The 27,608-nt window shown below is 40.6% G+C and overlaps 1 protein-coding gene across 2 annotated transcripts in view; it reads right to left on the bottom strand.

Moving 5' to 3' along the window:
- The window catches only part of CRYBG3 (crystallin beta-gamma domain containing 3), a 107,824-nt gene extending 80,617 nt beyond the window's left edge, over positions 1–27,207 (bottom strand). For both annotated transcript variants that reach the window (XM_081077601.1, XM_081077602.1), the window contains exons 1-2: positions 26,861–27,207; positions 8,536–8,602 (exon numbers count right to left, since the gene is read on the bottom strand). In XM_081077601.1, the coding sequence (XP_080933727.1) occupies positions 8,536–8,602; positions 26,861–27,009 (216 nt within the window). In that variant the 5' untranslated portion in view covers positions 27,010–27,207. The remainder of the gene's footprint in view (positions 1–8,535; positions 8,603–26,860) is intronic.
- Positions 27,208–27,608: the final 401 nt, after the last annotated feature.

The following is a 27,608-nucleotide window of genomic DNA, read 5'->3' as shown; positions in this document are numbered from 1 at the left end:
CCACCTAATAATTCAATGTACTTTTTTTTTTTCTGTCCCGGTCTTTGACGATGTGCCTGCAGAATGTGAGACTGAATCTCTTCCTGAAAACCAGTCTTCCTTTGGCTTCCATGGCCTCACTCTGAGGGTTCCCTCTTCCTCCCTCAATACTCTCTCCGTCTCCTTCAAGTTCCATCCTTCTAGTCATCCCTCGTAGATCATGTTTTTCCTATTTCCAGCCTGGTCCCGATTCACCTTCACAATCTTTTGAGATCTCAGTTCCCACAGATTTAATTAATCAGACGATTCCCAGATTTGTATTCTCAGCTCAGACTGTATATCCACCTTTATGTTTCATTGGAACCTCAAACTTAGTACATCCCAAATGACACGTGACCACGCTGTGTCTCCATTCTTCCACTTTCTGTAACCTATTACATCCCCACCTGTTAAAAAGTCAGACAAACATCAAGACACCATGACCTCTCCCTTAGCATATTGCCAGCATTGACTTGACTTGTTTGCTGGCTTCCATTCCTGTCTCCCAATCTATTCTCTACACAAAAAGCAGAGCAATCTTTTACAATTCAAATTTGATCATCCTTAAAATCCTTCAGTGGCCATGCACTGCCATCAGGATAAAATCCAAACTCCCCGCCACGGCATTCAAGGTCTTGGTGGATCCACTCTTATGTTCTTCTCTGACTTCATCTCCTCCCACTCACTATACTTGCAGTGTCTAATGTCATCATGCGAACTCTCATTCATTCTCTCCCAATCTCCTCGCTCTTCTCTCTCTCTCTGACTACAGTATGTCTTTGCACAATGCCATTCCCACTGCTGAGACCACTTATCTCTCATCATCTTTGCCTGGGGTATTCCTACAACTCAAGTTTTTCAGAATAGAAATTGTCTGTATATGTTCTTCCAATGGACATCCCTAACACCTTTGGTTTTCACCACAAGGTAAAGGCAAACAATTTCACAAGCTTTTATCACGAGTAGTACTGTTACCTAAAATTATTAACAGTTACTAAAATCTGCCATTCATATATGAAAACCAGCTGCTGACTAGAGAATTCTAGTAACACCTGGCCACAACACACTGCTTGGCAAATTTGCCAATATTTGAAATTCCACTACCAACAGTTATTATTTTCCTCAAAATTGAGGAAATTTCATCAGTTTATTTTTGCTGATATCTTGAGTTAGCTACAGTTTAAGTAGTGCTGCAATTTTAAATCAAAATCACTATTTACCTTTATCATAACGGATTTAGTTTGTGGTAGGTTGTCTGATTAACTCCATATACACTAATGACACATATTTACATCAACAGTATTTTTCTTTCTTTTTTTTTTTAATTAATTAATTTATTTATTAGTTTCAGGTGTACAAAACAAGGTAATACTTAGACGTTCATCATTTATATCCCTCATACTGTGAACCCCCCTCCCCCCATCCACTATCCCTCAACAGTATTTTTCAATAAATGGATTTCACTACTAATGTTAAGATGCAAAGATGAGCGATTTACACCCTATTGTTAAAGTAATTCTGCTTGAAAGATAACAATGTATTTTTATTATAGAATTACTTTCCCCCTAAAAAATTAGAACAGGCAAGCAGCTTGGCCATAGATCTGACTCAGCTAGTCACTGTTTAACAAAACAATTAAGTCATCTGCAACTTTTAAATCATTACACACTAGTGCTGTGATCCGTTCTGAGATGGCACAATTTGTTACCAAAATTAGTTAAAAAGCTGAAATCTCACTTTTTAAAAATGCTCGAGAATGGAATTAAGGTTGTATGTCTGTGTTGTTATTTTCTGTGTTTCATTTTCACGTAATTTCTGCCAAAGGAATGTAGTTACATATAGTGTACTAAATAAGTGCCTTTAACCATAGGTGGCTCGAGACAGTCATCTATCATATGTGTCAGAGAAAGAAATAGGTTAAAAACTGCTGATCTACATAAGAAAAGTCTGAGCTACATAGTAGAAATGGGTATGGACAGGAAAGAGGGGCGGCTGACAGGCCTTGGCACAATGGGGAGAAAAACAAAATGGCAGAATCATTCCCAGATGTCAAGATTGGGTAACTTGTGGACAGTTTAGCAGGATAGGGAATAAAGAAATGAGGATAAAATACATGGAGTTCAAATTTTTAGGTACGTCAAATCTCATACCCAGTGACACCCATAGGAAAGGTCCACCGAAGAACTGGCTCTGTCACCCTGAAGCTCAGGGAACACATTGGGCTGGAGGCACAGACTGTCTTTCTCACAGGCTAAGATGTAGGTAGAAATCAAGTCAACCAGGGCAGGTGTTTGAGGTGAGAAGAGAAAGGAACAAGATGGCATGACAGGAGAAAAGCTATTCATTCCTACCTGTTATGGTATAAAGACTTATCCAATGGAAACCCTGGGACAGAATAATAAATGCCTGTAATTCTATGAGAGCTTTTTTGGAGCCCCCTCTGATGCTTTCAAATTAACATCTGGCACTCGTGGAGGCAAATTTACTCACAAAAATCTAGAGTAGATACATGACCCTTCGTACTCAGTTCCCACTTTGATAAAGTACTCCATCATACCACAAAGACCCTTCTAGGTCTACGACAGGCTGGCGCTGCTGCAAATCAAAGCAAATACCTTACAATACATTCAACACCCAGATACCTCATGTCAACACCCTGATATCTCATAGCAAGGCCTCAGACCGGTACCAGCCATACTGACAGGCCTAACTCCTGGCTGTCCTTTTCGCTGTCTGGACTGCACAGTGGCACGCAGTGCAATCTCCATCTCAGGGGTCCTGACAGCAGTAGCTCTTTATAGAAAGAATCGAGGGGGTAGGAATTTTTGACTTCTAGCTAAAGTTCAATACGTATACCTTCGTGTATGCCTTCTTTTCAAATATTACAGACAATGAATGTTTCTAATAGCTGATTTTTATAGTATTCACCCAAAAAAGTCAGCACCATTCTCAAGCAAAGGGTTATTTCTAAGTTTGAGCCAGAATTTAGATGGCAAGAAGGCAACTCTTCCTGAGTACCTACTTTGTGTCAGGCACAGTGCAGTGCTACCCACGTTATCTCAGTTAGTTCAAAAAGAATTCTATGAAATAAGGGTTGAACACTTCCCACTACAGATAAGCAAACCAAAATTCAGAGAGATTGAGGCATTTTCTGGGGTTACAAAGTTACCACATGGAGATCTGGGATTTCAGCCCAGATATATCTGATTCCAAAGACTGTGTTCTTTCCATCATTGCACATATAAATTTGAAAATGTTTCAAAAAGGTGCATGGTTGGCAGAGGCAGAGAATAGTAGCTGGTTGTGAGGCTCCAGGTAACATTCCCATCAGCAACTGGTGAGGTTTGCTTTAATCTGTTTATATACAGGGTTCCAAGAACAATTATAGTTGAAATTTTTTTAAAAAAAGAGTGCACATTTAAAAAAGGAAAACTGAAAATCTCTATATTAAATTGATGTCATATTGCTCTTATCTGTATCACTGAGAAAAACCGATAGCAAGCATTTATTAAGATCATAATTTATTTTTTAAGTAAATTTTCCCCTAACCAGGACAATGCACACTGAATGCATTTAAATTTGACTACCATTTCACCTTTGGCTGAGAAAGACCAATAAGAGTCACATAAATCAAAGTATGAACAGATGCATACATTTAATATGTTCATCTTACTAAACAGTATTGTACTCTCAACACGAGCATTACTGTGAAGAACAATTAGTGACTATTTTTCTTCAGAGCAATAATCTTGAACTATAATTCTTCCTTTTTTATATATCAGTAAACAGCGGCAACAATAAAAAAACGTGTAGCTCTTTGTAGCAAATGACTTACTTATGGTAAGATTAAAAGTGAGTGTTATGAATCATAAATAACTACCAGTAACGTGTACTAGGTTGATACTCCTTGATTATCCATGGGAACACACAGGCATACATGAACTATTGCCTTTTGTAAGATGCCAGAACCTCCATCACGATTAGATATGGGCAACAATTCTAAAATGGGATGCAAGTTAAATTTTATAAAAAGCAAATGCCAATCTATTGAGAATAAGCCTAATAACCATCAATTTTAGGCCTGGGTTGGAGAATCTATAACCCGTGGTTCAGATTTAATTTATTTTATTTAGCTCATGACTCATTTCTGAAAACAGATTTACAGCCACAGCTCTTTTAATTTTTCAATAGGATTTCTTTTTGGTAAATTTAGTTTCACAAATGGGAAGCCCTCTGGTACAGAACTGAATCTGAATTCTCTTGCCTCCTCTCACTAACAGTGTGAGTTTTTTCAAGTGACAATCTCTGAGATTCACCATCTTCGATTATAAAACAGAGATAAAAATTCCGATCAACACTGTAGATGAACCACAGACACTGATTTCTTCTCCTGTAAAAAGTACTCTAAAATGATAATAAGGGGATTTTTTTCCTAAGTTACAAGTGCAAAAAGAGGAAGATAATACATACTAGCAGGTAAGACATTTCAGTAAAGTTTTAGACAAAGGCAGATGGAGACTTAGTAAGTGACTGGAGAAAGCTTCCACCCCACTACTGTCTGCAATGGAGAACTCTGCCCACAAGACAAATAATCCACCCCACAGACAATCTGTGAAAGCTCAGGATTTGAAGACACTGAAGCAGTGTGAGACGTGGGAGTAAAGAATTTCGTTGAAAACCTCCAAATGGAGTACCTGAGCCCCCAGGATCTTCCCTCATCACCAGCAGTTAAATGATTCTCCCTACCTTCTACCACCTCCACCTCCCAACCAAATATAGATAGCAAGAACATCTCTGAAGATACTGAGACTTTTGGGCAGACTGATTTTGAGGTATCAAACAAAGGCCGTCTGTGTGGAAATGTCTGAAACACTGACAATCAAGGCCAGAGCTCAAGAAGGATGTTGGGTAGAGAGCTGAGAGCCAAAAGATGAAGCATTACTTTGGAAGATTGATATTGAGGAGGGCTGAGGGCTTTGAGAAACAGCTATATGAAAAGTAATTTAGCCAGAAGAGAATCAGTGAAGGAAACAGAAGAAAAAGGTCAAAGACAGGAAGGAATTAAAACAATGAAGTACAGTATCATGGAAGCAAAGATAAAAAAAGAAATTCTGGAAAGGAGAGAAGACTTGGAAAATCAAGTGTCCCAACAGATTAAATAAGAACTTAGTAAAGGCCCTTGAATGTGGTTAGCAAAAAGTCACCAATTTCATGGAATGACTCCTCATTTAACAACTACTTATTGAGTATGTATGACACGTGTGCCAAGCACAGACAAGGTTTCCCATGTCTGAGGGAATGAGGGGAGAGACAGGTTAGAACACATGAAGAATTAAAAGGTTACAATAGAAGAGCAGACGGCACAGAAATATAAAGGCAGAATGTGAACTAAATAACTGGAAGTTTTGCCAGCTAGATATAAAAACCAGATCAACATAAAAGGTATTTATATTAGAGTGGAATGGTAGATGCAAGTGTTAGAAATAGCTACCAATATTAGCAAAACAGCAAAATTCGTAGTCGTGTGCTGCATTAACAGTGTTTGGGTTAACAATGGGCTGACTACCTGACAGTGCATAACGGAGTCAAACTATTCCCATCGCCTAGAGACATTATAGCCCTCATAACATTGTAGTGCGAGGCATTACTCACGTCGTCTGTGGTGATGCTGGTGTAAATAAACCTACTGCATTGCTGGCCATGTACAAGCATAGCACATACAATTACGTACAGTACATACTACTTGATAACAAATGACTATATTACTGTTCTAGGTATTTATTACACTTTTTATTGTTATTTTAGGGCATCCTCTTTCTACTCATTAAAAAAAAAGGGTTTCCATAAAACACTTAGCCACGTTACACCAGCAGCAGCCTTATACATCTGGTGTTTACTGTGTCTTCTGATTGCATCATCTTCTCTTGTGCTTGATTTAATCTCGTGTTGTTTTGCACAGAAATATGCTGTGCAGGCCTGTAGCCCAGGAGGAATAGATACCACCACACAGTCTAGGTGTGTAGTAGGCCCTACCAGGTAGGTATGTGTAAGTGCCCTCTATGCTGTTCGCTCAACGATAAAATTGCCCGATGATGCATTTCTCAGAATGCATCCGTCGTTAAGTGGTACGTGACTTTATAGCATATAAACATTTTAAGAACTAAGAATCTAATGATATCCAAAGATAATATAAAGCTTCCATAATCTCTAGTTGTTTGAAAAATACAATTAATTTTTGTAGCTTAAACTTATAACCAAGCAACCTTCGACATCTTGATTTGGTATCTCAAAGTCAAATACTCACAAAAAGAAATGTGTAAGAATATTTATTATACATAACTCTGTCATGTTTTAGACTCAAGAGGAAAAATGTTGTACATTTTTTTCTTATCACAAAGGCAAAATCCAGAATGGAATCATGGCAAAAAATGTCACATTACAATGGAGTGCTATGTTTCAGAAAACTATTCATTAGAAAGAAAACAAATGCATGTTTTAAGACATTTGCTAAATGTAAAAACTTAAATTGAGACTATTTAAAATAACAAGATCATAAATATTGTTGCTAACCTTTTTTTCCCTCAAGGTATAGCGCTGACTATTGATGTTATCAAAATACATATTTTGGATGCCAGGCAGCAACAGGTCCTTGAAGAAATCCTACCACTAGTTTCTGGAACATAAAAAAGGTTACATGGGCCAAAATGCTGCGGCCACCCCACTGAGAGGACAACGGGGCCCTTTCTATTAGGGGCTGCCTGAACGGCCCCTGTGTAAGTAATCTCATAGGCCTCAAATCCTAAGAGAAACAGTCTCATGACTGGGAACCATATTTACTTGGGAACCCAGATCCTAAATTGAAATTAACCTGGGTATTTAAAACAAGATATTACGAATACGAGTAGATAGAAAAGATTGTAATCATGCAGGCCCAGCCACTACTATATCTGCCCACAATATGTATTTACTAAATCCACAAAGATCTGACTTTCTAGATGAAATTTCTGCAGGTAGAAAGTAGCACTATTGGAAATGAAAGTCTGAAGGCCAAGTTCGAAGACTGAAGGTTTTTAAAAGTGAAATAATCGTGAAGTAGTACACGATCAGTTACAGGCCGAGTGGAGAAACCAGTGGAGACCAAGAGAGGAGAAGGGAACAAGGAGAGCAGGAAGGTTTGGTGAAGGTTAAGGGTGGGTAGTGAGGCAATGAGGGATTAAGAGACGGAATGACAGGAGTTGGCAGCCAAAGCAACTTCGAAGTTTGCACCCTCACAAGACACATATTTCCTGTGAAGCAGTTCAAGGGCAAGGCTGTATGTATGTATAGCATTAGATGTGAAAAACTTGAAGTAGGGCAAATCAAGACATGTAAGAACAGAAGGAGAGGGAGAGAGCAGCAGTAGAGCTCCTACAGTGATAAGCCAGCAGGCTAATAACTGGCTGCAAAAGAGTAGATGGAAGATGTTATAAAACCTGGGAGCAGGATTCTGTAGCCAAACTCACAAAAGAATGAAGAAAGATAAGGGAAGCAAACTGATCCTGATTTCTTTTCTTTCAATAAAGTTAAAAAACAAAAAATCAGATCCTAATTTTTTTCTTTCTAAAAAAATTTATATTGTTTACGATGACATGGGAGTTGGGATGAAAGAATGAAAACAGCTTTATCTTGACCATATTTAATGCCTTTGAACCTTACGTAATGTTTAAACGTGCCCCACATCAGTAGTCAAGAATTTGGATGACTTCCTGGTCTTTCCACTGATCAAGCTAACTTACCCGGAAATCCCTGGAAAGTACAAGCTTTCTCCTTGACTGTCACAAACCATGTAAAAAACAAAACAACTGGGGCCAAACTCTACGAATGTGGGACAGCTATCAAAACTTGATCACATACCTGGCCTCACGTTACCAAACAACATAAACACCTAATTTATAGAAAATCATTTATGAGTAAAGAGAAATGTACAACATTTAGTGACTTTCAAGGTTTTTTAACTACACTTATCAATAACTAGGTAGGTGTGTAGCTTATATACTTTCATATGTAAGCTGACCAAACATATCATTACATACTAATGACATGTGTGAACGTGTTATTAACTTCTACCTCCAAGAGCACTATTAATTGTCAGCAGCATTTGAGAAAAGTTGACATAGATCAAAGATCTTCCTAGGGAAAAGAGATTGTGGAAGTCAGGTGATCCAATTTACAGATTAGAAAACTGAGGCACAAAGAAGTTCAACGTCCCAGCTGAAGGCCACAAAGCTGGTTAGTGGCAGAGCTGGAATAACAATACACACTCACCATCAACATTCTCAGTGCCCTTCTCCCCCAACCTCTACCCCACCTCAAAATGCAAATACTGATAGAATTGGGCTGGATTTCCACATAAAGTAATAATATGGTGCACTTTTTGGAATGTAAAATGAAATGACAAAATCTAAAAGTAGAAGAATGAGCAGAAATTAAAAGAAAAATATTTGCTTAATATAAAGTAGTATTAATTTAAAACTATACCTTTACTGCTTCTGATGAAAGTATATTTTCCTTTTTCTGACTTGTACTCATGGGTTCATTTTCAACACTGAAAAATAAAAACCACAGTTTCTTTTGAAATTAAAATAGAATTATCAAAATCATACAGTTTCTGTGTTTAAAGCAAAATTGAAAGGTCCTTTACCTGCAATGCTCAAAAGATTCATATACAAAATGTCAGAGTATGTTGGTCTGAATCTCTACACTTGAAAAATACATTAAAAAATGCTCACCCAAAAAAAGGGAAAGGGATTAAGAAGTACAAATTGCCAGTTATCACAGGAAGGTGAAGTTCAGCATAGGGAATATAGTTAGTAATATTGTAATAACTATGCATGGTGTCAGATAGGTACAAAACTTATTGGGGGATCACTTCGTAAGTTATATAAATGTCTAACCACTGTGTTGTATACCTGAAGTTAACATAACATTGTATGTCAACGGTAATTGAAAATTTTCTTTAAATGCTCATTCAGGCATCAGAAATTCGTGAGCTAATTATGCATTCTATTTTCTTACGTTGATAACCAGCATCACAGAAATAATGTACCCGACCAAAGAAGCATGGGTGTACAACTACCATAATCTTGGAAAGTATTAGCACTCTGCTTTTATTTATATTAAGGCTCTCCACGGCCTGATCTTTTTGGAATGCCGATGGTTGAGTGTTATTTGGAATACATTTCTACTCAGCAAGCTTTTTAAACATGGAGGGTCATCTAGCGAGTTTGGGGAATACTCAAAATAGATGCAGGCTTACCTAATCCCAAATGTACCCCATATGGCACCCTAAGAATCTAATTTTGCAGACAGTCAATTAAAATTGTCTTATCTGGAATACCTTCACAGATGCCCTATGCCCCATCATAAACTACTTTGCTTATTAGGCATATAAGCATTTCAGAGAAAATGTGTTTCTCTATGCAAGGTATCTTGTTTTCATACTTCCATAATCCTGGACAAATTGAGTAGCACCACTCTAGAGCATCATGAGTGTCTTGATTACGGCGGAGATTGTGTGTGGCTTCGAGGATGTGAGAACAACTGATCAGGGGCTTTGGAAAATGCAGTCTAGTAGGAGAGACTGACACACAAACAAGCTGTGAGTACAGTTTGGTACATGTTGTAACTGCAAAATAAACAAAATGCTGTGGAGCAAAAAGGAATCAAGGAACAACAGAGCTGCCTGCTCAGCAAAGTGCCCACAGAGGAGGTCCAAAGGTGAGAGGAATAGAGAATATGGCATTTTCGGAAAACCATGTCTTGTTTGTTTTTAATATAAGACTGGGGCACAAGAACTTGTGATGGACAGAGGTAACCCTGCTCGAGATGAGAATGAGACCAGCGGTCAGTGGATGTCAGACTATGAAGAACCTGCCTGGCCAGTTACAGAACTTGGTCTTTGTCCTACTGGCACTCAGCAGGGCACAAGCATAAAGCAGGAGGATGACAGAGTGGGGAAAAACACTGTGGAATCATGAGGATTCACAGTGCCAGAGGCAATGGAAAGGAGGTGGCAGCAGCTCAGATCAGGTAAAAGCCACCTAAAAGAAATGGGATGGAAAGAGAGAACATAATTTACGCTACTTAGATTTTCCATTCATAAAATCTAGTTCAATTATGCAGAGTATCCAAGGAACCAATGGCAATGATCAAAAGACACACAAAAAAGAAAGATCATGAATACCTAAAAAATATAATCGATCATAAAAATTTCATTAAGTCTGAGACTCAGTGCAGGAAACAGAGGGACCAGCAAGATACAGCCATGCTCTTAATCCTTTTAAATGTCAATAAGAAAAGCAAGCATGTAAACAAGACAAATATATCATCTGTGTGTTTAGCACATGGAAATTACACAGAAAAAACGAAGGACAAAAGTGGAAAATATTGCACAATATATATGCAGATCTTATTTTATGCGTATCTATAAAACACTGCCTCAAATAGCTGTTACTTTTAAAGTAAATGGCTTCTCTCTTTTTACCTAGTTTTCTAGCTTTATCTTTTCGCAAAGTTTACAATTCAGTTTTTCTTTTTAAATTAAATGTCAATTGATACTGGTCTACTTAACTTCAAATTAAAAAAAGAGACTGGCAAAATACAAGTAAACAGAGCACATTACAAGGATTTGACGTGTAATCAAGAATAATACTGACCTTGATAATGTCATAAGTGTCTTCTCTAACTACAGTCTATTTTGAATGCCTTTATAGGGACTCCAAGTGATGTTGAACTTGACCCTTGACTTATAGGCTAGGGAATGTGGATGGAAATGACAGCATGGAAGTTCTGGACTGAGACCACAAGAGGCATCATCTGCTTCATCCTGGTCTTGTCTGCCCACTTGTTCACTTACCACGAGAGGAGCAACCAGAGGCTACCGTTCAGCCTGGCCCCCACAATGAAACATGGAGCAGACCCAGAAGTGACCCTAAGCCCCAAACCAAACCTGCAGCCTGAACCTAAGCCACCCAGCCAACCCTCAAACCCATGAGTGCGAGTGAGAAAAACAAATGCTTGTAGATATAAAGCAACTGAGTGTGAGTGGTTTGTTACCCAGCATTATTGTAGCAATATCTGACTAATACACTTCCATGAAAGAGTGCAGCCCAGCCAGCCAAGCTCTGCAAGTATTTCTTAAGTACCGAGTATGTGTGATGGGAAAAAGGAATTTAAAATCATCTTTGCCTTCAAAGACAGTTCCATTACTCCTTCTATCCCTCCTTTGCTGAGCAGTCATGACACAGAAATCACAAATCCTTATTTTATAAAAAATAAATGAATGCTTGTATTTCTATTGTTGAAGAGAAAAGCACAGCTCTATAAATGGTACCTAGCAATACTGACGCATATCTTTTCTAGGAACTCAGCAGTGGGTATGATAGTAGCCTTTCTGGGGAATGTATGACTCAGCTATTCTTTAAGGGATGGGAAGGATTTAAAGATGCTGGACACAGTCCTCCAGCCAAGCTACTGAGTTTTAACGACCAGGTTTCTATCTATAAGCATTTAATTTTAGTCTTCTAGTTCCTGCTTCAAGATTCCCGAAATTCTACTTATTTGGAGTTATTGACAGTACTTTCTATAAACTGATTGCCTTAGTGTGATTGTAAATGAACATGGTAAAAGTTTCTTTTCCAATACAAAAGTTCTGCAGAAAATGCAGCTCTGAGTCCATGGGATTAAGGCAGTATTTTCACGTAATTACTTCCATGTTACGAACACACACCAAGCCAGAAAAACATTGTTGTAAATCAGTGCATAAGTATTTCGTGTTGAGCAAACAATTGAAGAATTTAAAGCTGAAATCACCTAAAGAAGTAATACCTGAAACTTCATAAAACTTTCTGAAATGTACAGCCTACATTTAAGTTTCATGAATCTTACTGCTAAGCAAAAATTTCAAAATGTATCGAGTTTTAAAGCAAACAACACATTTTAAAATTTTGGGTTAGCTATAAAAATCACTGCTTCAATTAAAGCATTCCCACTTCTTTTCTAGATTACTAGAGTCCCTTCTAAATTGGTCTCTGGCATCTTCCGGATTGCTCTGCTTCAACCCATTCTTCCAGCTCAAAGCTATCTTTAATCTGATCATGACACTTTCCTATTCAAAACATCCTTCGGCAATTCTCTATCAGTCGATGAATAAAAGAGTCCTTAGCATAGATATAGAAATTCGTGACCTGGCCCCAGATACACCTGTCTCATAAAACCACTTTCTATTCATAAAATACACCACATTCACACACCAGCAAACCACTTTCTTCTTCTGCCTGCAACATCGTTCCCCATCCTGTCCAACTCTTTCTTAATCCTACACAATTTAGTTGTATCTTAACCTGTACTTTTTTTGTGTTCCCACTGCACCCAGCGGTACCCCACATACATTTCTGCTTTTTAACACAATGGCTGCTTGACCATTAGTTTAACTAGAATTTGAACCCATTACATTCAGAAACCGTATCATTCTCTCTTTATCCCAGAGCCCCACATTATGCCTGGCACTGTGAAGGCACTCAAATATCATTTTTCAATGAATAAAAACATAATCGGTATCAAACAGGCTCTCCATTAGTGCCTGCTTACCTAAATCAGAAAACACTTTTCCACTGGGAACTATGTAATAATACATAATCCTCTTTATTTTTTCTTAATGAATATACGGAGGTCTGACAATTAACTTCGCAAACTTGTTGCAATGATGGCTAACCTTTTATTGATATAAGAGGGATTACTCATGAATTTGTACCAACTGGACAGTTAACCGAGTCTACTACTTGGAAGTGCTGAAAAGGCTGCATGAAAAAGTTAGAGGACCTGAGCTTTTCGCCAACAATTCATGATTCTTGCATCACAACAATGCACCAGCTCACATGGCACTGTCTGTGAGGGAGTTTGGAGCCAGGAAACAAATAACTGTATTGGAACATCCTTCCTACTCACCTGATCTGACCCCCAATGACTTCTTTCTTTACCCAAAGATAAAGGAAATAGTGAAAGGAAGACATTTTGATGACATTCAGGACATCAAAGGTAATATGACGACAGCTCTGATGACCTTTCCAGAAAAAGAGTTCCAAAATTGCTTTGAAGGGTGGACTAGGCACTGGCATCGGTGCATAGCTTCCCAAGGGGAGTGCTTCAAAGGTGACCGTAGTGATATTCGGCAATGAGGTGTGTAGCACTTTCTCTAGGGTGAGTTCGCGAACTCAACTGTCCAACCTTGTGTATGTGTATATATATGTATATATACCCAGAGGGTGCCAAAAATATGTATACACATTTTAAGAAAGGAAAAAAAATTGTATTAAAATTATGCTGATGGTAACCACTATGAGCACGTCTTATAAGTGCAGAAGTCAAATGTGACTAGTATTCATCTTTTATTATCGGTATATATTGAATATTACAATTTTAATACAGTTTTTTCCTTTCTTAAAATGTGTATATATATATATATTTTTGGCACCCTCTGTGTATACACACACACACACACACACACACGCACGTATAGGTATATATGTGTGTATATATGCATACATGTGTATATGTGTGTGTATGTATACGTGTGTATATGTATATACCATGGGTGCCAAAAAAATGTATACACGTGACTTATAGTAATCTTTTGTTATTGATATATATTGAGTATTACAATTTTAGTAGTTTTTTCCTTTCTTAAAATGTGTATACATTTTTTTGGCACCGTGTGTGTGCATGCGTGTGTGTATGTATGTGTGTATATGTGTGTGTGTGTATATACGTATATATGTGTATATATGTGTGCGTATATATATATATCTTGAAACAATGTACCATCCACTCTCATTCCACATCATCTTTCTCTAAAGGTATAAGGACTGAGTGGGGCTGGGGGAAGAAAATTAAGTTAACAGGAACAAGGTCATTTTCAGTTGATTTAAAAATACAACAGCAAAAAATTACAAGAGAGTAGATACCAATACTCGATTCTCAGACATCTGCCTAGCAAAGAAAATAAAATTAACAAAAAAGACTCAAAAGGCTTGGAATGTTACTCGTAGACTCTTAAAAATATGAGGGCAAGCAAACAAGTTCAAATTCAGATAATCTAAAATCATATGAAAGATGACAAGCTGTTTCTATTGTTCTCACAGTTTAACCCCCTTTGGGACCTGGGAATATTTCAATAGCAGTATTTTTAGAAAGCACACAGTTTGCTCACGGCAGGGGGTGAGGGGCAGGGCTCACAATCACCTGTAGGCTACAAATAATACTACCTTGCATTTCTAAACAGCCATATCTTCTTTAGCTAACAGAACTTTGGAAATTAATCTTTCCAAAAATACCAGATAAATATCAAGGTCAAAGGAACACAGAACCTCCTCAGTTTTGAAGCAGCCTTATTTAAACCATAGCTGAAAACCAGGAATCCAACATATAGCTATTATCTACTTATTTTATGCCCAACATAAAATAAAACCAACCTCTGGGCCATGAAAAATCGGGACACATTACCATTCTAGAGTTCAAATAATTCACACAGAAGACTTCCCCCATCCTGTCATTTAAGATATACTCTTCATTTTTTTAATACATTCTAACAAGCTTCCATAACCCACAGCAGTTAAACAGCAGAAAAACGGCCCAAGTACGTGCACATGCACGGACCAGGCAGGTACTGCACGCTTGGTGCTAGTGGTGGTGTCCGACCAGACAAAATCCTCACCCTGACTCTCAGAACCCTTATCGACATGCACCACAATCACCCAGGCAGTTGTGTTTCTAAAACAGATTTTTGGGTCTGACTGTCAATTAGAGTGAGGCCCAGGAATGTACGTTTTCAACGGCCTACTCCCCCTTCCTGGGCTGCTCTGATGCAGCGGGCTCTCTGACCACAGTCTTGATAAACTGGTCCGAGAGCCTCTCTCTATTCGGCAGAAGCCAACAACTGCGAGGTGTACAGGTAAGAGAAGGACCTGGTCGGAAGGATCTCCATTTCATATTATTTAAAAGTGTTACCTGTTGATACTTAAAGGCAGGTATAAATTATTTAGAAAACTCACTCCTGTGTAACAGGACCCACCTTCTAACACCGATGCCCAGCAGAGCTGCTGCCCCAGTGAGCACGCTGAGTGTCACAAATACAGAGTGGGACCAACAAGGAAAAACCCTTCTTTCAGCGCTTACCACAGATTGAAGCACAGGGGCGCTGCTGGGCCCCTCCCACAGTCAGTTCCTCATGTGGTAAGAATGCAACTTCCTACATGGTCAACAGGGAGACAGGCAGGCAGTCACACACTATACTCCGAGGACAGGGTGCAGGCACCGTGAGGAGAGTCAAGCTCCTCCCTCCTCCCTTTCCTGGAACACATCATGACTGTGACAGTATCCGAAAAATCTGGAAATGTTCAGGAACTGAATACAGCTTCCATAACTGCCTTCTGGACATTTGCCCACTTCTCTTCGGATATGGGCATCTATGACTTCTTGCCATTTCCAGAAAGGAGGCAACCTTCGGTGCTGATGACATCACTGGCAGTGATTCCGGCCACCCCTAAACACAAGGTCACTTAGCAAAAGGTAGTCCCTTCTTATATTTGGGAATGCTCCGACATCTAAACACTCCGCTGCCCTGCCCCCCAGCCCACTGTCCACAGGGACCTTCCTCCATTGCCAGGATCCTTTGCTGAGGATTTCCCTTCTCTCCTTCCTCTTCTCCCACTCAGCCTGAGGCTGCCCCAAATTATCTTCCCACTCTCAACTTTCACTTCCCCTGTACAGGTGCGGTGTGCAGTAGAGGAAATGGCAATATTGGTGAAGACAGGGAAAGAGAATCAGGGCAAACCTCTCCATCATGTCCTCCTCCCCCACTAACATAAGACAACTCTGCAGGTTCCAGTGGCCTGGTCCATGAAGCAGCCCCTCTCTCTGCGGCCACTTCATTAGGCCTCCCTTCCTGGCATGTTGCTCCTCACCTTAGAGCCCACCTGATACAACTCCTATGATGAAACCCTAGAAGCAGCCAGAATCTGGCTTTCCCTTGAAATGTGTTCACATCGTACTTAATTCCTGCAGGTGTGGACTTTACCTCGAAGGAGTCAATGAAAAAATAACATGGAACAGGGGTCTGGTACCTACCCACTCCCTTTCCCACTGTCATTCCTAGCAAAATGCTTTGCGAAAACTCAAAATACACGTGTCTATTTTAGGGATAGCACCTTAGGGACAAAAATGCACCTGATTTTTGGATCTGATTTTTCAAATACGTAACTTGAAAAAACTCTCTGCCAGTTCTAAAATCTCATGTGATCCTCCAATAGCAGGGTGAGTGGAAAAAGAAAAAGGTAGACTAATCTTGAGGCTTTTGAGGTAAAGGAAGAAGGAGGCTATGATCAAGAAACCAACTCAGAATCAAAGTTAATCTGTCCGTTATTTTAAAGCTACTGAGGCCACCTCTGGGCCTGTCCTCTGTTTCCCTAGACTCCTCCTTCTCAGCCGTCAGGTAGGTCCTTAAATACAGTGTGGGTTTCATCTCCCTAAGGGTATGCTCATGCCTTGGGAATCATCTACACTACTTCAGGGTTTTCTTTCTTAGAAACACAGCTTCACATGATGAGCCCAGCGTTCTCTTTGTTCTATGCTACACTACACTTTGTTCCTTTATGGATCAAACTGATTTCTGCACTGGCCTGGAGCCCCATCCAGCCATCTCCAACCCTGATTCTATGGGGATAGAGACAGAGTTCCACACGGACAATTTACAAACAACCATCTGGAAAACTGTCCATTCCTAAATGGCGACAGCCAGCAGTACTTGTATTGTTTTAATGACCATTAACAGAATATAACACAGGTGATTATGGCACTGTTTCTGGTCTTCAAATTAAAAGGTAACTAAAAGCTGCAATCAAACAGCATGTATTTTAGCTCAAACATCTGGCACTGGAATTTCAGAAGTCTTTGGAGAAAAATCAGGAAGAGGGAGGAAAGGTAATAAACATGACTATGAAGCTCTATTGCTTTGCAATCTTAGACTCTTCTGCCAGCCTTTCCCCCATGATATCGGCCCCTGTCCTATAATTTAGTTGTTTTTTCCTTGAGGCTAATTTACTTCTGGCCCCCACCCCCATCTCATGCCCCCAAATCCAAGACCCACAATTACAGTTCAATCACAGGCGACCACGTGAGAGTCTCAGTGAGTGTGATGTGTGCCTGAGGGTCTACCTGTGCACGGCATGAGTAACTGCTCGACGCCCCGAACTCCTCTGCCTCATACCCTTCAGATTCGGAACATCTGGGACCCGTCGCACAAGAATCACACCCTGAATCTCTTGCCATAACCTCAACTCAAACAGCAGTCCAGCTGCCTTCTAAAATGGGTCACTCATTCATGTCCCATTCAACCAACGGTCCTGACAGAGGGGCACTGGAGATCCAAGGACACGTGGGGCGGTGCCTTCCCGGAGCTCCGAGAGCCTGACGGAGGCTGACTTCGCCTCCACTCTGTTACTCAAATCCTTCTTCCTCTGTCAATTCTTCCAGACACTGACAAAGCAACAATCTATGTGAAAATACATAAACATACACACCTTCATCCCAAGGGATACTTTCAAGAAGGAAATATCTCAACTCCTTACTATGGTCTACCTCTTCTAGCCCCTGGCTCCCTTCCCCGTATCATGGACACCGCTCTCTCGTCCATTCTGCTGTCTCTGCCCCCTCTGGTATCTGTGTCAACACAATCCTGCCTCATGACCTTGGAAGTGGCTGCTCCCTCGGCCTGGAAAGTTCTTTCCTCAGATTTGTTCATGTCCCACTCCCAAATACCATCCAGGTCTTTGCTCAGATGTTACCCAATAGAGAGGCCTTCCACGACCATCCTATCCACACCTTACTCCTCATTCACCACTTCCATTCATCCCATTCCTTCGCCCTGCTTTATTTTACTTCAAAGCACACTATATTTTATGTAACTTGCCTATTTTCTGCCCTCTCCCATTAAAATGCAAATGTAAGCAGAAACACATTTAGCTATTCAAACTAGACTGTGAAAAGTGATGACACATCTAAGATTTTTTAAATTATTAAATTATTTTTACCAGTTGTACAAATATATGTACCATGGTAGAATGTTAAAGCACCACTGTTAAGTGAAAAAAGATTCAAATTTCAAAATCCTTTAACTTTTTGTAAAAATATGTATACACAGAGACACACACATAGAAAATGATCTAGAAGAAGAGTATTTGTCTCTGAGAGGGCAGGGTTATGAGTTATGCTTTTTATCTTTTTGATTTACTTATAATGTCATAACCTGTTTTACATTATCTCTAAAAAGATAAAAAATACAAAGTACTGTATTTGAATTTAAAAAGCAAATAACAAGTTTATGGAAAAATGCAAGCAATAAATTTAAAATAGACAAATAAAATACTAATATTACAAATACCATGTTTCCCCGAAAATAATATGTAGCCAGACAATCAGCTCTAAGGCATCTTTTTGGAGCAAAAATTAATATAAGACCTGGTCTTATTTTACTATACGATCCAGTCTTATCTTACATAAGATGGGTCTTAATATATTAAGTTTTGCTCCAAAAGACACATTGGAGCTGATTGTCCGGCTAGATCTTATTTTTGGAGAAACATGGTATATAATGGCAATTTCTTTGTATAACATATATAACATTGACAAATAAGACCCTTATCTGCCTACCTAGAACAATGAAACAACCAAAAGGGTTAACTATACACATTTTCAGTTTTGACTAATACAGCACAATGCCACACCCCTCCAGCCACGGTATGCTCCTTGGTATGCTCATTTAGTGGCTTTAACAACCAAGACAATAAATGACAGAGTTTATATCTCACTTAAACTATTCCCAGTTACCAAAATGTAATGTTTGAAATATGTCATTACTTGTCATAAGAATCATGGCAGTTATAAAAAATACGATCTGCCACTAAGGTAGTAAGTATCCATGTTTTATACAAATTTTAATACAAAGAGTAAAGCAGGAATTTCTAATACATATTTGGTAGAAATTGCATGAAACTAGTATTTCTGAGGGCACTCAAATACCACTTTCATGTCATTTCTGGCACTGCCATTCTTGCCATTTACTGGTCATAAAGCATACATAAAAGATACTCTCCTTAAAGACATGCTACATTAATGAAACCAAAACTGTATTTTACATAAATCTAAAAATTAACTTTTTACTTAATGCCAAAATTATAACAATTATTTTGGCTGGATGTGTAAAGGGAAATGGAAATAGGTGTAAAATAGCTAAGTTCTCATCCACGATAACCAGAAGTCAATATAAATTGTCTCAAGTTTATACATCAAAAAAAGAGTTAAAGCATTACATACACATACATAAACACAAGAAACAGTTTAAATGAGATTAAAACAGTGCCCTCTAAGAAAAGAGTCAGAAGAATGGGCCCACCCCTGTTAAATGCTCCCCAGTCCCCTGCGTGTCACCTTGGTACTTACTTTACGAGGGGAAGAAAGATGTGTGTGATGCCTGCCTTTCCCACAAAACTGCACGAGTGCTTGGAGCCAGAGACCGTGCTGCCTTGTGTTCCTGGCACGACTGGTCCTAAATGAATTCTTGGTAAACATTGGTGAAGTTTTCAAATCAAATGATCAAAATGAAGGATCACATAGAGGAATTAACCAATGCATTTTCATATGTGATTTTTCCAGTAAAACAAATGTCTTCCTCATCTATAAGGCATACTTCTGTATTTTGTATATGCTATGGACTTTTGGCTGGTATGCTGCAGCTGACGAGATCTTAGAGATGACGGCCATCTCCCTAGCTTGACAACCAAAGATACTGAGACGGCTAACGACCTGCCCAGAATCACACTACAACTCAAAGGGGATAATCTCACAAAAAGGAGTTGATGTTTCTGAGGCTGTTAACACCACCCAGTTTCACATCACAGATTAGTAACATATAAGCCTAACTCATACTTGTAGAAAGTGTCAAAATATCAAATTATTCTGCATTATAAATATTACTTCCATGTATTTCTAGCCTTAATCATAACTTTTCTCACTTGAACAAGCTAATGGAGTTCGCTCTTTCTTTGGAGAATTTTTGCCAACTCAGGATCATACATTCTCTTGTTTTTTCCCCTCTTTTATACACAAATATTCACTAGGTCTTAAACCAGTCTTTTTTTTTTCTGAAATAGTTAATTCACATAATTTTTTTAGTAAGGTATAAAAACTCTCCCTGCTGTTCCTTATTCCTTCACCCAGTCTTCCATCCTCCCAAAATAGTTAGAACTCCAGTAACAGACTAATTTCATACTCCATTTTTTATATACAAATGGGAGCATACTATACACAATGGTTTGCATCTTGTTTTTATTTAATGTATTGTGGAGATACTTCCTTATCAGTGCACAAAAAGCTTTCTCATTCTTTTTAACAGCTATGTAATATTCTATTACATGGGTGTACCATAACTTACCTATTAGTCCACTGTCACTGGGATGTGACTTTAGTTTTTATTGTTCATCGTTTGCTTATTAAAACAACACTGCAATGGCTAGACATGTATAGGCAACTCTGGACCTGTCTGCAAATTGTGGGTCTGATGGAATTCCTAGAGGGGAACTGGTGAGTCCGAGCATGTGAATATGTAAAACTGATAGAACTTGTCAAATTTCCCTACAAAGCAGTGTATCGATTTACACTCCCACCAGTTGTGCATGAATCGAGTCCAGGTTTCCCCACATCAAGCTCCTTTTGCTTATCAAATAGGTGAAATAATGGTATCTTGCTATAGTTTCAATTTGTATCGTTTCTGAAGGAGACTGATCTTTTTTATGTGTTTAAATATAAAATTATAAATGATACAAATGTATAATTTTATTTTCCTCTTTCTCAACTGCCAGGACTATAAATTCTTTACTGTACAGAGCATGGGCCCAGGCCATCTGAGCAGACACCCAGCTGCGTGCCATTGTCTTTTAATTCTATTCAAAACCCTTTTCTAAGGCCAACTTCTTTTCTGGGTCTTCCCAAGTGAAGCAGAGGAGGCTGCCACATCATGCTGTGGCCTTTGAATTCAGGAAGGAGACTATGACTCCTGACTCTCCCTCCAATGATGTGAGACTTCTCATTAGCAGCTACTGGACCTCTCCAAGGCTTAAATTACATACCTGTAAAATGGTACCTGTAAAATGGACTCAAAATTGCTCTGAGGATTCAGTGAATGTAGAGCAGTACCTCGGTTTTTGAACGTCTCCAATGACGAACATTCCGGTTTACAAACGCTATAAACCTGGATGTAAATGCTTCGGATTTTGAGCACATCTCGGAAGTTGAACATGTCACGCGGCTTCCGCTAAATGCAAGATCCTGCGGCCTAGCTGCTGTCTGTTTTTGAATGTTTCAGAACTGAAACGGTCTTCCAGAACAGATTACAGAGAAAACCGAGGTACCACTGTATATATTTAAAGCCCCAACACAGGGCTTGGGTCTGATTAAGGCTTCAATAAAGGGTGGTTTAGCTTTGTCATTACTAATCTGTTAGGCAAAAAAGGAAAAAAAAAAAACACAACACTTTACTACGCAAACAGTTGCTTCATTGCTTTGGGATACTTCCAATTAAATACCCCCCAGGGGTTAAACATTAGTTGTTCATTCACCATTTCCAACCAAACATTACGAATGAGTTATTTCTGCTCACACAACTTCAGTTTGTTTCTCCATCACCATCAAGCTATTGAGTGTAAGGATCTCCACTCGGAATTTGATTCCTGAGAGGATGGGCTTTTCTGCTCGTGGAGTCTAGAAGGAAAAGCACTTCCAATCCCCCCTTCCTAACGCCCCCCCCCCCACTTCTTCCCACTGTACTGGGTGGCGAAGGATGCAAATCAAACTATGCTCCGAGAAAAGGTAATAATGTGAGAAGATATTTTCAAAGCCTATTTCAAGTTCTCATACAATATCTGACAGCCACGAAACAGTATGTATGTTCTGAATCAAACAAATCACACACACCAAAAATGTTTGGCTTCTAATGAGCTCACCGGGAGCATAGTAGAGACGTACATGTTTATCTCGTCCATTAATTTATGACCTTGTTGAGGACAGTTTTGGTCATTCTTCATCTTTGTACCCCCACTGCTTACTTAGCACCGTACTTGACACACAGCAGCCACTCAAAATAAGGGACTGAAAAGACTCAAAAATCAACCTCTTGAACTTTTATTTCACGCTGATCCTCTTTTCAGGAGATAGCCTGGATTATTTCCCTGAGTTTAAATTTAAGTTTGCTTGCGACCACAGCTGTATTAGCGTTTCTGGTGTATCTTGGCTTCAGTGTATTTCATCAGAACTCTGGTTGGGAAATAAAATATTTTATCTTGAGTGAATATTTTTTTCTTTTTAATTATAAAAACAAAAATGTTATCACTGTTTCAATACAATTAGAGGTCCAGATTACTTCATTTACTGCAGGCTGATTTGAGGTACATGGGTAACTGTAAAACATTTAGTGCATAATTGAGTGAGTTTTCAAGGAATGAACTCACTAAGAACCAGAATCCTCAAATTAATCATCTGGCATTCATACACCCTGTTAAACCCAAAAGACAGATATTTCACTTGGGGAAAAAAAAAAAAGTAGTTTCAACACTCTAAAACGGTCTGTACTTCTACTCCGCTGCCAAGAGTAGGTGCTGTGCTTCCTGTGAACCTGTGATCTCAAGATTCTCAGAAAATACACACTGCTGAGGACTTCTGGAATTTTCCAGTCATCTTTAATTACTGCAGGTATGAATGGCAGATGTGGTTCTTCAACACCACACAGGTATCTCCTATTCAACTAACCTAGTTACTAATTACTTTCTATAATACTTTCAAATTAATGAAAATACAGTCACCGTAAAAATCCAGAGAACAAAGCTCCCTTTCCTCATATAGCTGAGGCTTTGGTCAACACTGGCACTTTAACTGGAAGGCCAACAGATCTCATGCATCAGTGGCACCACTGACAATTTTTACGAGAATATCTCCTACACAACAAGCCATTAGCATCCTGGCTTTACCCATTTAATAGTGACAAGCAGTAATTCTCTCAACTTTAAATTGAGAGGCAAAGCCTGTCTAGTGACCTTTAAGATGCCCCATGTTTCTAAATGTCCACTTTGACGATGGGGCTATACTACTCGTAGCTGAAAACCACTAAGTGCTTTAATCTCCATCAGCAGAGATTCATTCACTCCTCATCTCAGCCAGGTAAAAGGGGCACCAAGATGAATATGACACAGCACCTCACGCTGGGTCTAGTGAACCTTCTTCTGGGTCTAGTCTTACCTTCTTTCTATCAATAACACTATACTGGGACACTCAAAGGAACAGCCTAAAAGAATAAATCTGAAATGGGCCACACTGTCTCCCATTCTAGAACAAAGCAAGGAAAGATCCAATTGACTTTGTATTCAGATGTGTTTTGAAGCACAGTTCAGAAGGGGGGGTGGGCAGGACGGTGTGAGAAAAAGAACCAGAGCTTTGGAGTCAGAAAAATCCAAGTTCAAATCTCTCTCCTGGACCTTATTTCTCTCATAATTTGGGGTAAATAATTCTCCACTGTAAGTGGTATCATTCTCCCTCCAGCCTACCTGGGTGGAGGTGTTTTGGGTTATCCCAATGACTAGAGGATACTATTGTCATTAGTGGGTGGCATCACAGATGCCCAATGGCTGGTCAAGGACAGAAGAGTCCAGTTCAACAAAACTGTTGCACCCAAGACGCCAACAGTGTTCACCGCTAAGAGTTCTCCTGCCCTCAGTTTCTTCAATTGTCAGAACAGTGGTAAGCATACCAAACTTCCAGGCTGAGGGTAAGGTTTAAATGAGCTGCAAGTGAAAGAACCAGCCCAGGACTAAGTGCACAGTCAACCGTTGAAAAAACTAAGTGCACAGTCACCTTCTTCTTATCCCCCACCTGAGTGACAAATGTGCAGAGCTCATTTTAAACAGGTCCTTCATGGGTGGTACAGCAAAAAAACAAAGCTGAGCAATCATTTCCTTAAAGCAGAGAGAATTAGAAGGCAGGTGTCCTCCAAATGTCACATTTCAGTAGTATCTGTTTAACAGGCTTTTGCAAAAATCCTTTAAACCTCAGATCGAAAGCCAAACACTGCCAGGAGACCTTTACCATTCAGCTGCAATCCAACTTACTGACTGGGTCTTTCAATCTGTCCCATCAATCTGTCCCCCTAATAGATTATAACCTCCTGCAGGTCTTTGCTCAGCCTGAAAGATTTGTTCCCAATTCCTATGTTCCTGGCTAAGTAATGTGATTTGATGCTCTGAAGGCCCACTAAAAAGCACCTCAACCATGAAGCCCTCCCTGCTCTCCCCTTTCGCTTCTAATGAGTCCATTCCTTGTGAGCCATAAACTGGGTTAAACATTATAACAGTGATTCTCAAAATGGGGGCCACAGAACTCAGAGTTCTCAAGTTTCCTATGCCAACTTCAATTGCAGTTTTCATTTCTATATACTGTAAACTAAATTAATATAAGCACTTACAGGATCTAGCCAACTATCCAAGATATGAGTTCTGAAAAGCAATTCAGCGTTGATGTCAATAGGTTTCTTTAATTGCTTAAGGTTTATGAGAACAGAACAGCAGCAAACTCAATACACAAATGATGTGTTCACAGCAAATGAAGCCCAATAACTTCCCGCACACTGTGAAAGCTTTACATCCCTCCCATTCCAAGCCTCCCATTCCAATGTCTGCTGAATGGAGTCCTCTGCATCCAAAACCACCAGGACAGACGGTAAAACAGGCTCCCACTGAAACTAAAAGTTTTTAACTGCCCCTAAGAGAAACAGCTAAAATACCCTTTCATTTTGAAATAAGATCACAGTGACAAATCACAATTGTTTCCAATCTTGTTAACACCAGGGTGTTGTGTTACTAGGACATTTGGTACCACTAAGTGTTTCCATTTGTTTCATTAAACTTTCAATAAAGGCTTTGTTTGTGTTTATATCCTTGAAAAGAAGGACTTAAGCTCTTTTAAAAGGTAAAACACCCACACAAAGGATTATCTGCTATTCCTTTAACATCTGGTAAGTTCTAAAAAAAGAGGAAAAAATGAGTATTCATATAAGCACAATTAAAATTTTCATTGTCAAAAGCCATACTTTGTGCCTGTCTGGAGATAATGAGAATAGGGCAATGGTAAGAAGACAAGAGACTAATTGGAAGAAAGGGTAGCTCCTGAGAGAGAGATTAGATTTGATAAGTGCCTAAAAAAGCCAAAATAGTGCAGGAAGACAGGTAAGGTTTCAGGACAATTCTGATACGAACCTGAAATTGGCCTATCTATTCCTTTCCAACACTGAATCAAGTTTCCAACTTTTGCTGAGTCAACTTAGGATTTCTTTTAAACACTTCTTCCATATTATCCAAGATTGTTAGTGTTGTTACCGGATGGCAGGCACCACAGGCTCTCTGCCCACACTAGCAGATCTGACATTCTGGTTGAGCCCTGTCAGACTTCAAAGCTATTTTTAACTACTGTGCAACTTTGAATTCTGAATTCTCCATTAACAGGGCAGTAAGAGCTAAAAACCTTCCAGGAGAAACTTACAAATTTAGTAGGAGCTTTCTTGGAAGGACCTGGGATTTTATTAACAGACGGTCATATTGCAAATATTTACAAGTAGGGAAACTGAGGAACACTACCGACTAGAATCAAATCACAAAACCTGAATACTAATGGAATCAGCTCAGTCACAAGTACAGTTCTGTTTCCTATCCAGTTTTCTCTGACGCCCTCCAGGAAGTCTTTAAAACCTGAAGTAAACATAGCGTTCTGGAGCCCGTCCTGCTAATCACATGGGTGACATACTCTTGTAGTGCAATTTGAGGGAGTTTAAGTCTCTCTTTTCACCAAAAGTTTAAAACGAGAAGTTGTACGGACATAAATCCCTTTTCATCCTTCAGAACGGATAAAAAAGACTCAAAAACGGGCTTTTTAACGCGACACGTCTAAAAAAAAAAATATCGATTTTACAACAGGTGGAGGAAGGAGACAAGATTACCGAGAAGGAGCACGTTTTCATTACTGAAACCAAGATAGCGCAAATCCTGGTTTCTGGAATCTGGGAACCTGGGGGGAGATGTTTCCCAAGAGAGATGGGGAAAAAAAAAAGAAGGGCGGCATCGTTTCCACGTCCAGGCAATGGTAAACAAAACCAGCGAGGTTTTTCTATTTGGATGACGCCTTGGGAACTCAGTCTCACAATTTAAAAAACAAAAACAATCACTTTTGAGGAAACTTAAAAGTAAGATGGCAAAATACCAGCTGCAGAGGTGGCGCTGCAAAGCGTCACCTTCCCCACCCCCGTGGTGTCCCGGTCGCGTCCTCTGTGCCCCGGCTGCTGGCTCACAACTGTGTCCCATTACTGCCGACCGGACGCGGGGGACTCGCTTTGGCCCCAGAGCTCGGCGGGCAGACGCGAGCGTGGCACGGATCGCGGGATCCGAATCCCGCACGCGGAGGGCAGCGCGCGGGGCTGCGCGGGGCCCGGGGGCGCAGCCGGCCGCCAGCCACCAACTTCACACACACTGCACAAACCCAGGAGAGGGGAGCGAAGCGGCCCGGGAACTGGGGAGCAGGAGGAAACTTGAGCAATGGAGGAAGGAGAACAGAAAGGGGCGAGCCAAGTGCCTCCTGGCACGGGCGGCCGCAGCGGGCGGTCGGGCCGGGAGCCCCAGTCCCGTGCGCGCGGGGCCCCCCCGACGTCCCGACAGGCTCCCACCTGGCAGCGCCCCGGCCCCGAGCGGGCGGCTGGCTCGGCCCCGGCCTCTCCTCGTCTTCCTCTTCCTTGTCCCGGGAAGGGCTTCGAGGAGCGAAGAACCGGGAGAGGCTGTGCCAGGGGGCGCCGCCCCTCCTCCGGCCGCCGGACATCTCCCCGGCGAGGCTGCCGGTCCCGGGCCGTCTGCGGGGAGCGCGCAAGGCGGTGTCCTGCGTCCGGAGTCCGGCCCAGGCGGGACCGACTCGGCGCGGGCCGCCCGCGAGGCTCAGTCCATCCCGGGCGGGAGCGGCGCGGGCACGACGAGCCACCCGCGCGGCTGCTTTTACTGTTGCGCGGCGGCACCTCCTCCCGCCCCCGCCGGCCCGCCCCAGGGAGGAGCCAAAGGCCGCGGCCCCGCCCCCGCCGCCGTCCGCCGGGCTGGCGGGGTCGCCCCCGAGACCCGGAGCCGGGAAAGCGCCACCCGCGACCCGACTCCAGGCTACGCGCCCAAACGAGTTCAGGGTGCAGCCTACTTAGCTTTGCGCTCAGTTTTGCCCTTCTTTTACTGAGTTGTTTTCTATCGCTCAGTCAGTGCACGGTAAAAGTTTTCAGACTTTTGAAAGAGGTTAACGAACTCAAGTTTGTGCAAGCACCTGGTAAACAGCAGGACCACAGTGCCTTGGGCTGCCTTGCAACTAACAAACAGCTACTCAAAAGCAATTTCCACCGGGGCTGCAACCCATGAGGTTACCCCAGGCCCGAGCCTCAGAAG

The sequence above is a fragment of the Rhinolophus hipposideros genome (genome assembly GCF_964194185.1).
Source record: "Rhinolophus hipposideros genome assembly, chromosome: 2".
In the NCBI taxonomy this organism is placed as follows: Eukaryota; Metazoa; Chordata; class Mammalia; order Chiroptera; family Rhinolophidae; genus Rhinolophus; species Rhinolophus hipposideros.
Note: the sequence above shows the minus strand (reverse complement) of the source record. Positions and strands in the feature narration are given on the sequence as shown.